This window comes from Cynara cardunculus, assembly GCF_001531365.2.
Source record: "Cynara cardunculus var. scolymus isolate 2C chromosome LG 5, CcrdV1, whole genome shotgun sequence".
Classification (NCBI taxonomy): domain Eukaryota; kingdom Viridiplantae; phylum Streptophyta; class Magnoliopsida; order Asterales; family Asteraceae; genus Cynara; species Cynara cardunculus.
This window is the reverse complement of record NC_037532.1, coordinates 336,010-351,996: the sequence shown is the minus strand read 5'-3', so window position 1 is coordinate 351,996 and position 15,987 is coordinate 336,010. Positions and strand designations below refer to the sequence as shown.

General features: G+C 33.1%; 2 protein-coding genes across 3 annotated transcripts; both read right to left on the bottom strand.

Annotated features, from left to right (window-relative positions):
• Window positions 1–7,831: 7,831 nt before the first annotated feature.
• On the bottom strand, window positions 7,832–12,038 carry LOC112513460 (protein TRANSPORT INHIBITOR RESPONSE 1-like). Of its 2 annotated transcripts, none has more exons than XM_025119735.1 (4): window positions 11,434–12,038; window positions 10,130–10,622; window positions 8,987–9,823; window positions 7,832–8,168 (listed from the first exon to the last, which is right to left on the bottom strand). In XM_025119735.1, exons 1-3 carry the CDS (start codon window positions 11,886–11,888, stop codon window positions 9,014–9,016), a joined length of 1,758 nt encoding a protein of 585 aa, XP_024975503.1. In that variant the 5' UTR covers window positions 11,889–12,038; the 3' UTR covers window positions 7,832–8,168; window positions 8,987–9,013. The 2 variants fall into 2 exon arrangements, with proteins under 2 accessions (XP_024975503.1, XP_024975502.1); XM_025119734.1 differs by having other exon boundaries at window positions 7,832–8,130.
• Window positions 12,039–13,794: 1,756 nt separating this feature from the next.
• On the bottom strand, window positions 13,795–14,571 carry LOC112513461 (protein TRANSPORT INHIBITOR RESPONSE 1-like). The gene has a single exon (XM_025119736.1). The coding sequence runs from the start codon at window positions 14,419–14,421 to the stop codon at window positions 13,963–13,965; it is 459 nt and encodes a 152-aa protein (XP_024975504.1). The 5' UTR covers window positions 14,422–14,571; the 3' UTR covers window positions 13,795–13,962.
• Between the last annotated feature and the right edge of the window lie 1,416 nt (window positions 14,572–15,987).

Below are 15,987 nucleotides of genomic sequence, written 5' to 3'. Positions count from 1 at the left end.
TAAACCCAGACCAATATTAAAAAGGCTTGAAAATTCATCAAAACATCGGGTTTGTGTTTTTTAAAACAAATTATCAAATAAATTGGAGTAGATTAAACATGAGGTCCCAAAACATTAAAATTAAGAAAATTAAAATAGAAAAAGAATATGATGAAATAAATAAAGTTTTTTTTTTTTTTTTTACAAATTAACTACATTTTTTATGGAGGTTTATAGTTGCAAAAACCACAAGCCATAAAAATGCAAATGGTTCAAGGAAGGACATGGCTATGGATATGGAGGCTGCACCCTGGTGGCAATACCTCTTGAAAATATACCACACTTTTTGCCATTGTGTATGAGAGTTTCCATTGATCCCGATTATGCCTACTGCTGAGGCGGCTCTGTTGGCGGAGAACAGTAGTGCCACCATCACAAGGTCGGAGATCATGACCATCAGTAGYAATCAGATTTGGATTTTTTTTGTACATCAAAAGTATCGATATGCAAATGAATGACAACATGCCATGCTATTTACCACCACGAAAAACCTGCAAATAAATCATTTTGTCAAAATATATAACTACTGGCAAAGCYATGATTGGCAATTATTTTTTGAGCTTATTGAAAAAGTTCTGTTTGGTTAGCCATAAGTCAGCTTATATGCTAGTTTTTTTTTTTAAATTGCTTTAAATAACATTTCAATAAATTTAAGGGGTTTTTTTGTTTCATTCTTTCGAATTATATTTCTTTCATTTCTCCAATTAAAATTAAAACATGTCATTTTGGATTATTTWACATTTAACAGTTGGCTTATGAGTTTAACTTTTGCAAAAAACAATTTATTAGCCAACATTTAGCTATAACTTCTCAAGTAACATCTAACTTATTAGTTAATTTGCTAAAGTAGCTTAGAAATTAGAAGACTATGGACAAAAACCAGATAAWATACAAATAAATCTCAATCGTCTATTTAGTCTAATGAATATTTGGTCTTGTAAATATGTGTATTGTTTTCTTATATTAAGCGTTAGACCGTAAATTAACGAATCTTATTCATCTTCCATAAATATTCAGATAATAATAAATTAACATAATCACTTTCATTAATATCTCTGTTAGTTTGTATTTGAAACTCCATGTGTGTGTGTGTGTATATATATATATATATATTAAAGTTGTATCTCATTTTCATTGTAGATATTTATTTTAGGATAAARTGACTAATAAATACTACATTCGGTCAAAAATAAATGTCCACTTTCAAAAGTAAATGTCTACTTTATCATTCTATCATTAATTATGAGATGAWTTTTTTTTATCATTTTATAGTTAAAGGTAAAATTGTTCTTTTATTAATTAAAAATTGTAATAATTATACATTCATAAATTTGTGTCTTTTTCATTGTAGACATTAATTTGGGACAAAAATGAGTCATAAATACAAATTTATCCCAAAATAATTACTTGATTTACTGGTTCATTTGTCACAAAATAATAGTCCATTTTCAAAAGTAATTTCTACTTTAAATTGTGAAACAAATAGAGGCTTGAGTTTGGCRGCTGCAAACAAGAGTTACAATTTCTTTAGAGATTGAACTCTTTACAAGCACTCAACTCTTAAACCAACCACCTAATGACTCACTGTATATCAACTTTCTATGTTAGATACGTATGTATTTCAGTGTAGACATTTATATTTGATTTGTTCGTCAAAGGATTTATAGCAACCTTTTGTATAACAGATCCCWTACTAATTTATATTATGTCCAATCAATTAACATATATCACACACATTCATATATCTTGAAAAYTTACATGTAATACTTAATATACAAAGATTTCCTGTAAATCCATGAACATATAGCATGTATCATAGTGAAGATTTTTGAAAAAAGAAATCATCTATTTGAAATAGTGACCACATAAATGATAATAAATCAAGAAGCAAAACTAAAACCGTAGATTTTTACTACCCATTTTGTGAGTAAGAMTGAYATATTAGAGTATTTGTATAAATACCCAAATCTTTTAGTGTTTTTGGATAATTCATGTGAAAAAATGCATAGAAATGAGAATTAAGGTAGCAATAAATTATCAAATTGCAAAACAGATAAAATCAAGATTTTACTAAGATCGAAAAACTATATARAAAAAAGTTGCATGTAGTAGTGTATATATACCTTGGTGATAAGTTTTCATATTACTCAATATGTTTATCTATCTTCATATTGTGATTAGATATTACATTCTTTGTTTTTTTTCTTCTAATTGTGTTACTTTCTATCGAAAAAACAATAAATAAGTGTAAAAAGGTTGACACAAAACCAAGTAATTTGATGATAAAACATAAACATATACCTTAGATCAATCTCTTAATTTACAAGACAAATTTTGTGCAAGAAAGACAAATCTACGGAGAGAAAGTCCAATTAACTAAGAGAGAGAGAGAGAGAGAATAGTGCTATATATATATATATATATATATATATATATATAAGTTCTTTTGTTAATCCAATTTATGGTATTAACTTTGTGAACTTATCACAACCATTCATTTTGTATTAGTCGATCAATGTATCATTCGTTGTAAGAAGGTTTCACATGTGTAGATTTCTATCAATGACATTTTTTTTCCCTCTAAGATCATCATTCACTTCCAAAAAAAAAAAAAAAAAAAAAGGTATGACAAACGATTATCTATGTAATTTAGACTTTTCGTAATAAAATGGGGTTGTTAATCAGCTCTCCCACAATCAAACTTGTCTTCTTACATTCAACTTTTATCTTTCCATTGGTAAGCTCATGTGAATCTATTTGGTTTAATTTAAAACCAACTTCCAACCTCACCTTGTCTAACAAACCATTTGCTATTATATGTGAGAAATGAAGGGAAGATTGAAGAAAACAACACCATTACTTAACCTTGGGAGTTGGGAATGGGATGAAGAGATGCAGAATGCATTGGGCCCATTTACATCACTTCTCTCTACTCTCATCATCTTATCATCTATTTGGTAACCAAAAATTGGAATGTGGATATCATAAGTAGAAAATGTCAGTGCAGTGGTGGTGGAATAAGTGAAATTTAAGATGGGAATCATGAGTAGCTACAGGATGAATAATTAATGCAACACAATATGAATCATCATCATTCAAGACTCAAGAGTGGTCATCATCAACCAACATAAGCCCTTTAACTGAAATTGATTACATGTACCTTGTCAATTTCTGATTGCATCTTATGCAAGGTTCTTATAAACAATCTTATATCAAGTATAAAATATTTATATACAATCAATGCAACAAATAAACTTAGACATCTTTCTTTTAGTGAGGTTTGAACACTTGATCTCCTCTAGTGCCTAGAAGGTCAAAGGTTCGGTACCGCTAAGCCAAAGGACCTTTGTGATGTTTAAAAGATATATAGAACCCATAACAAAATGGGTTCTTAAGAACTATGTTTGTGAAGTTCTATATCGATTCTTAATTGGATGAGGTGAAAATAGTGTGAGTAAAACAAAAGTATAAAAAGAAGAATCTCTATGAGAGATGCTCTTATACTGCAAGTCCAAAAGCTGTAGTGGCTTTTGACCTTATGGAATATTAGGTAACTATATATCCCTTGTTTAAGATAGCTTAATTCAAACATACCGCTTAACGAAAAAACATACGTAGAGCACCTCAATTTATAGCCAGGGATCATATGTATGATTGAAAATCTATGATGAAAATTGGTAACAAATTCCATATGAATTTAGTAAGCAAGGTGAAATKAACAGAAGAACATAGCCTAATAACAACTGAAGTTAAACTTTCCTTTACCAAAATCACTTTCATGTTGTTCAATTTGTCAGTATTTGTTCACATGATTCCAATWTTCTTCCAATTGTACTAAGCAAATTTGAAATAAGATGAAGAAAATCAGAAGAAACATTACTCGAYGTGTAAAAACTTTCACATGGAATGGATGAATTGATGCTTTTCATCTGCAATTAACAGAAGTAGCAGGACATTCGTCATTACTGAAAGTCTGAAACCCTCAGAGGAACACAGGAGCAGGACTAGCCAGATCTCCTCTAATCACGGTAAACCCTAGCCATTTCGGCGATCCAAGGGTTAATTCCCAAACCTTTAGCACCAAATTGAAGTCCGTAATATGAAGATTCCCTCACAACTCACCAGATCTCAACTTCGAAAACAGTAAATATTACGAAAATACTCCTCCGCCACCACCTCTTGATATCGTACCACGATGTGAACATCATCCAGTCACGATATGTCATGGTCAGAACTTATGAACGAGAAATCGTACTCCAACAGTCTGTCMGGCAGGAAGTAGTCCACCGTCGGCAGAAAGCGTCAGCATGTGCATGCTGTTTAGTACGTCCAGTCGAAAACACCATTAACGAGCTCCGACGACGGTAGTTAGCCGCAGAGGAGAGAGAGAAGAAAGGACAAGAAGATTTTCTTGTATTTTGATTAGATTGAATGACACGTAAGAAATGTTGGGTAATGTCATTCAAGCCCCTAAACTTTTGAGTCTTTTATATTATAGCCCTTTTACTTCAGTTTTTTTTTTCCTGAACGTACCCAAAATTGTGTTTCTCACTCGAAGCAAGATACTGCATGGTTGGTTTTTTATTAAGTCATGTATGAATAAAGTTACATGTGTATATTAATCTGYCTCTATAGATCGGAAAAAAGTTGTTTGAGAGGATATTTTTTATAGACGAAAGAACTGAAGAAGCATGTTATTTTACTAGGGATGGACGATTTAATAAAAAAAACTTGGTTTTCTGAATAAAGCTCTTACACCGTATAAGCTTAGCGAATAAGTCATTTTCTATATTATTAAGTCACTACTAAACAGTAATATATATATATATATATATATATATATGACAATTAAGTTGTGAGTCTCACTAAAAAGGGTGTTTGGGTTTACTTATTTAAAGTGCTTATTAACTTATTTTCGTGTGGTAACAGTAATAATGAGTTTTTAGTGTTTGGATAGAAAAAAAAAATTATACTAATTTGACACTGGTAATAATGAGTTTTTAGTGTTTGGATAGAAAAAAAAAAATACTTATACTAATTTGGCACTGGTAATAATGAGTTTTTAGTGTTTGGATAGAAAAAAAATACTTATACTAATTTGGCACTGGTAATAATGAGTTTTTGATAATTTACTCTCTTCTAACTTATTATGGTGTGTATCGATAATAAGAAATTTTTAGCGTTTGAATGAAGAAAAAAAGAATATTTATCAGCTTATTATATTTTGGTACTGTCATAAGCTTATCAAAACACTTTTTATAGAACTCTGATTTGATACCACATAAGTTGATAAGTATTTTTACAAAAAAAAAATATACAAGTAGTTTTTAATAAGCAATCTCAAACACTCCTTAAGTTCATTATGTTGTTAACAAAGACCCTAATTATAGAATGCTAGTTTCTATCGATGCAATATAGAGGGATGTAGTATTTTATTGTAAATCAAGAATTAAAAATTAATGAAAATTTTCATTAAAAGGGAAATTTTGAAATTTATGAAGTATTTTATGCATTAATATTTTTATAGGGTTCACGCTTATCTTGCATAGTTGTATTTAGATGAATTTATTAGTTAGTTCTTATTTGTTTTATAAAGTTCAAATGTGAAGCCTTAAAAATGCTATTTTTAGGTGATAAATTGTAACGTCAATTTCAAAATATTTTAAAATTAATAGGTTAAACATCTATTTTTATCCACTTTCTTATCTTATAATGAAGAAGTTTTGGATTGATAGATYCAGCTTTTAATATAGAATATTGGTAAACACTGTTTGGAGCTTTATCTACAATTACTTCAAGTTATTCGTAGTCATCCAAGAGATTAGTCGGTGTATGTAAGCTGACACAAAAATCCACAGTTACTCCAAAAAAACTTGTCGTTTATCATATTTTTACTCATTTTTTTTAAGTATATAATATTTATAGACGACAAATGCAACAAATAAACTCACACACCCTTCTCACCTATGGTGAGGTTTGAACCCCCTGACCTCCTAGGAGGCTAAGGGCTACGATATTGCTAGGCCAAAGACCCTTTGGTCATATTTTTACTCATTTATGTTGCATTTATGTATTTTTAACCAAATCGTGTTTATGTGTCGTGACGTTAAGATGGTTCAACATGATTTATCGACACGGTTTGTAGAAATTCTATGTAAAATAGATGAAATTATTCTAACTGGTTTGATGCTAAAATCATGATTCAAGATTCAATGGCTTTCTATTTTGGGTGAAAWTTTTAAAACAACAAAATAGGCATCAATTTATACTTTTATTGGTATTTCTATCATATCTTTATCCTTATATCAATTGTATATTATTATGTTTTTTAAATAACTCATATATACTACTTAATTTGATTAAAATTATACAACACTAAAGTAATTGATATAATCACAATTTGGTTGTTTCTTTTTTCATTTTGTTAATGTATTATAGTCATTTTAGGGAATACTTGTTTTTTTTATATTTACACAAAAGAAACAACCAAATTGTCAAAGGAATTCGACATTACTATAGCATCTCAAATTAGTCATATTAGATAATTGTCCGCTTTCTTCACACACCTAAACTCACGATTTTAAAACGCATCTGAGAGATGAAGTAAAGATAACTTTCTTCCACTCCCCAACCAATGTGAGATCTTACAATTACCGTGATAGGTAGTACCCACTTTTATTTAAAAAAAAGATATGAAAAAATCCATGTAAATCACCAAATTTGTAGGCTCATGGTGATTTCTCAAAACCGTGAACCGACGAGAGTGACACATGTTGTTTCATCAATCGACTAATTCCTTTAGCGATTCTGAGTGATCATTTTGTGCAAATGTGAAAAAATTCAGTCATTTTCTTTCTCACTTTCTATGTATTCCAGTCATTTTAATAAAATACAAGTATAGTAGTAAAAAAAATTGTATGAGCAGATTTATTGCAGGTCAAAAACCAAAGGGCTGATRGCAACCATTAGATACAATAGGTGCCTTTTAAAAGGGCAAGAGAATATATTCCCGAATCATATGAGAATATATTCCATTCTTTATTTTCTACCATTTTTGCATTTCAATCCAATAACAGCTTTTTGTAGCTTATAACAAAACAAACCCACTACAGATTTTCCGGATTTAAGTAAGTTTTCAATTAAGAACCATCAACTCCTAAAAGAGGGTCATTAAGTCCATGAACCATGAACTTCTAAAAGAAAGTTTTCACTTAAGAACCATGAACTTCTAAAAGAAAGTTTTCAAGTCCATGACTTTTATGTGACAGGCCTCTTATTCAAAATAGTATGCTCCTATAAAGAGTAGAGGGTCATTAGATCATTGATCTAAACGGAGAACCTACCCCCATGTTAAGATTTTTAAACTAAACCGTTTGGATTTGATTGGATTGTGTCATACTCGTTAAGTCTTAAGGGATGTAGTCGAAATCTATCTTTCCCTCGTTCAAATCCAAACGCCCCCCAAAGCCCTTAGGGCAATGGAGATTCATATGTATGCAATGACTCTATGTCATTCATGGTCATTTAGAGGATTAGTCGGTATGTATAAGCAAATGCGGATACCCCCATACCCATGGACATGATTACCAAAAAAAAGAGTTTAAACCAAACAGTAACAGGAAATCATAATTGTGGGGGATGGGTGAATTCAGGTATGATGAAAGATGAATGAGGGAATATGAATGATGATAAAAATTCATATAAAGGAGTGGGWATCATCAAGCAATAAAAGAGCTTTTGGTTGAAATGGGTCAGCCTTTTTTTCCTGCAAATGTTGGTGGGGTCTGTCAAAAAGTCTAAGATATGATTAAATTTACAATCATTGATGCACAAGTTACAAGTCATCAAGAACCAATAGTAAAAATCTTGAATAGTAAATCACACATAAATTGACCATCATTGAACCAAATATTTTTGAAAGTGGTCCTAAAAGGGGGAAAGAACATCATTGTTCATCTGGCATTCCAATTGCTACAATCTAAACTCTGAAATCTGATCTCAGAGGGTTGAAGAATAAAATTGGAAACAAGAAAATGAGATTTCAAAGTCTTTTTCTTCCTTAGACAGCATAACAGCAACTCATCATCCGAACTGCAACCAACATCAGATTTCACTTCAGAAGCCATCCTCTACACAAATAACAACCATGATTCTATGAAACCAGCCCAACCCATATACCCCACTCAAAAGTAGGATCTAGGAGGGGTAGGATGTACCTCAACTGCTAAGTTTGAGAGGCAATTTCCATRAAAACCCCCACTTGTGCAAGACGCAAGGTGTATGTAAGCAAGCAATAAGATCGGTAATATAATGCCATGCATCGATATACAGCGCCCAGGCCCAATACTATATCTAGAATAAATTGAAAGTATAAATAGGGGCATGGTGGGAGAGTAGAGGTACCCGAAAAATGGTTGAGTTTGTCTTTGGGAGAGTCTAGCATCTCGAATGGMTAGTTCCCTATCCAATTCTTGTTAATTGAAGCATCCAACTATTGTGTCTGACCTATTGCTTTTATTTGAATTGTTCAGGAAATCTGGTTCRTAGAAATTAAAATAAAAGCAATAGGGTAGAAACAGTAGTTGKATGCTTCAATTAACAAGAAAATGATAAGAAACWAGGCTAGACTCTCCAAGGACAAACTCAATAATTTTTTGGATACCTCTACCCTCCTATTAATTTATTCTAGAATATAGTATTGGGTCTGGGCWATATACCGATGCATGACATATAACAGGTAGACTAACAATTCAATGGGTGTGCAAGCAGAACATTTATCTTATGATTAAGCATGCCAAATGTTTTCATAATTCAAAAATAGAAGGTRAAGATCAATATTTCAGATGCTGAAAAGGGTTATTTGTTTGGGATAAAACATCTAGTGATAAGCCCAAATGATTAGCATTTAGAATACAGAGAACACCGAAAAAGCTTGTTSAGTGCATACCTCCAACATTTGTGATGACGGTTCGGTTCAGTGCATGGATGGGATGTCTTTATATGCAGGGTCATGATCCATGATCCGTATAAAGCTCGGCATGTCGAACCGTGGCCCTGCAACCGAACGGTATATGTAAAGTTTCTCAACCGGACAGTTATCAGGAATCAAATCTAAGTCTCCCTTTTCATCTATAACTTCAACRTTAAGCCGAGGCATCTTCTGGCTTAACAGCTTACATGCTCCCAAACTAACCGMGCATGAAGACATCCAAAGGGATCGCATTGTCTCCAGCTTGGAAACGTTAGCCAACAGAGCCTTGTCCCCAAAAGGGCAATCTCGAATCTCAAGTTTCTGKAGGCTGTCACACCCTGACAACACATAATGTAGCCCTAAGTCGCTATCCCCGGCAAACGCTATAGAAAGCATCTCTAATCTCTTAGCCCGTGTCCCAATGTACTCGAACACACAATCTGTGAGGAGCCCAGATAACGATAGACGTTGAAGCCCTTTGCAGTGCTTTACTATGGCTCCAAAACCAGCATCTAGTGGTTCGAGAGTAAGRTAATCAGGAGCTCGTGGTTCGAGAATGCATAGCCGGAAGCAGGTTAGGTTAGGACGGTTCCTAGCAATCGTGATCAATGCAGAATTTGACATCTGGCGACAGAAGTAAAGAACAGACTGGAGCTTGGAGCACCCCTTGGAAACCGYAACCAGGCCTTGTTCCGTTAATGATACATTTGCATCAGCACCAAATGGGTCAGAAGGGAAAACCCTCAATTCCCGCAAGTCCTTACAGGACAATGAAACAGCATTGAGCCCGGAATCCTCAATGTAGTCCAGTACCTATGATCACATCTTCCATTAGTTATAATGGCAAAGCATCAACAACGAGCCATAGACATAAATTAGAAAAGGAGATCTAATYATCAAATCATCTACTCTAGAGAGAGGTAGAGGTTAGTCTATATCTTACCCCATTCAGACCCAACCTCCAGGTGGGATATGYTGGGCTCGTTTGGTTTAGATATAATCATCAAAAAGACTYAAGATACCCACTAAGATCCTCCAAATAGAGCTCACAAAATTTTATCACCATATAGGCATAACAATCAGCTTAATATGCAAAAAGAACACTAATGCAAGACTTACCCATAGACGCTGCAGATTAGGACACTGACTGACGATCTTGGTTACATCAGGGCTTCGGATAGTCGCATAGCTTAAGTTTAAGGAAGTGAGCCTAGAACAAACTGAATAAAAAGCAGGAAGATAAGATGGAACCACATCCCAAAAGCCGGAAAGGCCCTTAAGCTCCTTGCATCTCGAGAAAGCCTCAGCTAAACCTGAATATAAATCAGACCGCAGTTCTGCAGAATAAGCACCGGTACCCATTTCAACAAGCTGTGGGGCCCGGCGTAGGAGGGTGGAGAGCTTCTCAAGGGGAACAGCCTGATTGAGTCGAAGAGTCTTGAGGTTGGGTGAGCGAGCAACCAGGCGTTGGAGGGCCGAGAAACTCACCTCAGAACTCAAACAAGCCATGTTAAGAGACTCCAATGAGGTATAMGAATCAGGGAAATGACTTAACCAATGACCACTAAGATCCTCCACCTCGCTCTCCCGCAAATCCAGTTCTCTCAGATTTCTACATTTCAAAGGAGGATGAGAATGTGTTAATAAAAATCGTAGTTGCATACATAATTAGGCAAATGCAAATAAACATCCTGTAAATTACYGAAATAATTCAGGAAATTTACATAAATAGCCAAAGTTTATGGTTTCATTTTTTAGCCATTTTCTAACCCAAATTCATTTCCACTTTCTGCGGCTTCTATTTTATATTATTTTTGTAGAAAACCAATCCTTATTTCTTGGGCGTAAGCGTCCAGCTTTTGGATTGGCTAAAAAGTGAATTTGGACGAGAAAATGGCTAAAGAGTGAATTTGGATCAGAAAATGTCTAAAGGTGAATCCCTATTTGCCGATTGGTTATTTATGTCAATTTCTCAAATAATTCTTGTCACAAAGAATATGAAGCTTCAGATTGCTCCAAAGTAACACATAATTAGCATCAAACAAGCAGTTCAACAGTACACAGAAGCCAATGGATGCAAAAGAAGCTAAAAAAAGCAAATTATCCCACAAATATCGATTGTCATGGTTGCACTTTTTACCGAATGAAACACGAACGAATTAGGAATTCAAAACGGACAAGAAATTTAAAGCAGTGTTAGCAAATCAGAAGCAATGTCGATAAGTTTCAAACCTAATTCTAAAGAAAGAATGAAGACGAAACCAACAAGAACGATAATGTGCTATCATGTAGTATCAAATAACAGATTACAATGTGTAACTATGATTCAATCGTACACCATTCCGTTTCAAAAATAAACAGAAGAATATTCAAAATTGAAAGTTCCATTGACATATAGATCAGTAAATTGAGAGAAATTTCACCTGCAATTGGCGGCTATGGCAGCGAGTCCATCGGTGCTGAATCCCTCACAAGAAGACAAAATCAAAACCTTAAAGTTCTTAAAAGACTTAGAGATCAACTCCAAGCTCTCATCTGAAACCACCATCCGCTTAAGCTTAATCTCCTCTAACCACGGGTAAGCCCTAGACATTTCAGAGATCCAAGGGTAAAAATAACCTCCCCAACCCTCAGGAACCAAATTGAAGTCCGCAAAATGCGGTTTCCCTTTCAACTCCACAGATCTCACTTCAGGAAACCTCCTGATCATGATCTTCGGACTCACAGCGTAACAGTTTCCAACAAAAATCCTCCTCCGGCACCACCTCTCGATCTCGTACCACGACTTACACACCAATGAAACAACATTCCTGTCTTTATGAGAGGTTATGAACGAGAAAACATGCTCCAACACCTCCTCCGGAAACGAACACCCCATTTTCCGACCACCGCGCGAAAAAACAACTATATATCACCGGAAAATTTTGAATTCAAGCACGATACACCTCAATGATCTACAGTTTAACGTCAGATCTTAGCAAAAAAGCGCCATTAAAAAGCTCAGATAGAAGTTGTTTGAGTTGCAGAGAGAAGTGCAGAGAGAAGTGTATGACATGATTGGTGTGATTAAAATGTAACGGGGGTTATATAACGTGTGTGTGATTGTGGTGGTGGTGGGTACGGCAATGGCTYTACGGTTGAGAATGTGACACGTGTAGATTAGGGTATTATAGACCGTTGGATGGATGGAGGTATTTTCATGGAGGTCAAGGTAGTCTTATCCTCTCGCGACGAAGTGCAGCCGCAGAAAACGGGTTTTCTGTATACAGGGAAGGGAAGTGTTTGTACAGTACTATTGTTTTATGACCTACTACTCTCTCTTAATTGCAATTACAGTCCCTACCTTTTACAAAGTTACGTTTTACCCCCTTTCTTTTCATTCATTTTGCAAAATGACCATAAAATTCCATTAACAATTGTTTATGCATTTCCCATTTTCCTCTATTTATAATTTAAAAAATAATAATAAATAACGTCATAATCTCTTTTTTCGTCTAATTTAATTACTTAAGGCATATTTGTTAGCATTATTCGGTTAGCTATACATAACTGTTTTGATAGTGATTTAGTGATATGTAAAGTTGTTTATTCATTAAGCTGTTAAGAGAAATTTTATGTTGAATGTCAAGTTTTTTTTAACTTGTCTTTCGAATAAAAAATGCATTCCTTCCATTTATGAAAAACCACCGCAAACAAAAACATTTTCTCCATCTCTAAAAATAGATTAATTCACATAGACAACTTTATCCATACATAACTTAATGAAAAATCAATCAAACAACCTCTTATAAATTAATGCCTATGGTCTTTTGAACTCTTTTTTATGTAAAAATCTTGATTAATTTAATTTATTTAATATTTCGGTAAACTAGTTTGCAGAATACAATATATATATATATATATAGAGAGAGAGAGAGAGAGAGAGATGAGTTATTATACAACCATTTACATTTGTACAACTAATATAACTCAATCTCAACCGTCCATTTAATTTGATGAAAATTGAATTTCATAGAAATTTTAATTGTTTTCTAATATAAAGTATTGATCATAATTAATGAATCTTATTTATCTTTCATAAATATTTAAATCATAATAAATGAACTCTCATCATTTCTATAAATATTTTAATTTATTGGGTTGCATTGATTGTACAAACGTGATGAGTTGCATTTGAAACAATATATATATATATATATATATATATATATATATATATATATAGAGGANATTACCGAAATAATTCAGGAAATTTACATAAATAGCCAAAGTTTATGGTTTCATTTTTTAGCCATTTTCTAACCCAAATTCATTTCCACTTTCTGCGGCTTCTATTTTATATTATTTTTGTAGAAAACCAATCCTTATTTCTTGGGCGTAAGCGTCCTGCTTTTGGATTGGCTAAAAAGTGAATTTGGATGAGAAAATAGCTAAAGAGTGAATTTGGATCAGAAAATGTCTAAAGATGAATCCCTATTTGCCGATTGGTTATTTATGTCAATTTCTCAAATAATTCTTGTCACAAAGAATATGAAGCTTCAGATTGCTCCAAAGTAACACATAATTAGCATCAAACAAGCAGTTCAACAGTACACAGAAGCCAATGGATGCAAAAGAAGCTAAAAAAAGCAAATTATCCCACAAATATCGATTGTCATGGTTGCACTTTTTACCGAATGAAACACGAACGAATTAGGAATTCAAAACGGACAAGAAATTTAAAGCAGTGTTAGCAAATCAGAAGCAATGTCGATAAGTTTCAAACCTAATTCTAAAGAAAGAATGAAGACGAAACCAACAAGAACGATAATGTGCTATCATGTAGTATCAAATAACAGATTACAATGTGTAACTATGATTCAATCGTACACCATTCCGTTTCAAAAATAAACAGAAGAATATTCAAAATTGAAAGTTCCATTGACATATAGATCAGTAAATTGAGAGAAATTTCACCTGCAATTGGCGGCTATGGCAGCGAGTCCATCGGTGCTGAATCCCTCACAAGAAGACAAAATCAAAACCTTAAAGTTCTTAAAAGACTTAGAGATCAACTCCAAGCTCTCATCTGAAACCACCATCCGCTTAAGCTTAATCTCCTCTAACCACGGGTAAGCCCTAGACATTTCAGAGATCCAAGGGTAAAAATAACCTCCCCAACCCTCAGGAACCAAATTGAAGTCCGCAAAATGCGGTTTCCCTTTCAACTCCACAGATCTCACTTCAGGAAACCTCCTGATCATGATCTTCGGACTCACAGCGTAACAGTTTCCAACAAAAATCCTCCTCCGGCACCACCTCTCGATCTCGTACCACGACTTACACACCAATGAAACAACATTCCTGTCTTTATGAGAGGTTATGAACGAGAAAACATGCTCCAACACCTCCTCCGGAAACGAACACCCCATTTTCCGACCACCGCGCGAAAAAACAACTATATATCACCGGAAAATTTTGAATTCAAGCACGATACACCTCAATGATCTACAGTTTAACGTCAGATCTTAGCAAAAAAGCGCCATTAAAAAGCTCAGATAGAAGTTGTTTGAGTTGCAGAGAGAAGTGCAGAGAGAAGTGTATGACATGATTGGTGTGATTAAAATGTAACGGGGGTTATATAACGTGTGTGTGATTGTGGTGGTGGTGGGTACGGCAATGGCTYTACGGTTGAGAATGTGACACGTGTAGATTAGGGTATTATAGACCGTTGGATGGATGGAGGTATTTTCATGGAGGTCAAGGTAGTCTTATCCTCTCGCGACGAAGTGCAGCCGCAGAAAACGGGTTTTCTGTATACAGGGAAGGGAAGTGTTTGTACAGTACTATTGTTTTATGACCTACTACTCTCTCTTAATTGCAATTACAGTCCCTACCTTTTACAAAGTTACGTTTTACCCCCTTTCTTTTCATTCATTTTGCAAAATGACCATAAAATTCCATTAACAATTGTTTATGCATTTCCCATTTTCCTCTATTTATAATTTAAAAAATAATAATAAATAACGTCATAACCTCTTTTTTCGTCTAATTTAATTACTTAAGGCATATTTGTTAGTATTATTCGGTTAGCTATACATAACTGTTTTGATAGTGATTTAGTGGTATGTAAAGTTGTTTATCATTAAGCTGTTAAGAGAAATTTTATGTTGAAAGTCAAGTTTTTTTTTAACTTGTATTTCGAATAAAAAATGCATTCCTTCCATTTATGAAAAACAACCGCAAACAAAAACATTTTCTCCATCTCTACAAATAGATTAATTCACATAAACAACTTTATCCATACATAACTTAATGAAAAATCAATCAAACAACCTCTTATAAATTAATGCCTATGGTCTTTTGAACTCCTTTTTTTAGGAGCTTCACTTTTTTATGTAAAAATCTTGATTAATTTAATTTATTTAATATTTCGGTAAACTAGTTTGCATAATACAATATATATATATATATATATATATATCTAGAGAGAGAGAGATGGGTTATTATACAACAATTTACATTTGTACAATTAATATAACTCAATTTCAACCGTCCATTTAATTTGATGAATATTGAATTTCATAAAAATTTTAATTGTTTTCTAATATAAAGTATTGATTATAATTAATGAAACTTATTTATCTTTCATAAATATTTAAATCATAATAAATGAACTTTCATCATTTCTATAAATATTTTAATTTATTGGGTTGCATTGATTGTACAAACGTGATGAGTTGCATTTGAAACAATATGTATATATATATATATATATATATATGTATGTATATATATATATATATGTATGTATGTATATATGTATGTATGTATGTATGTATGTATGTATGTATAGATAGATAGTTTGATTTAGAAAGTTAAGTATTAATACAAATCAAATGTTTCAATGTTCGTGGTTGGATATGAATTTAAGATAAATAAAAATAAAAAATATATTTTAAGACAGAGAGGAAATAGTAAAATATATTTTGATTCAT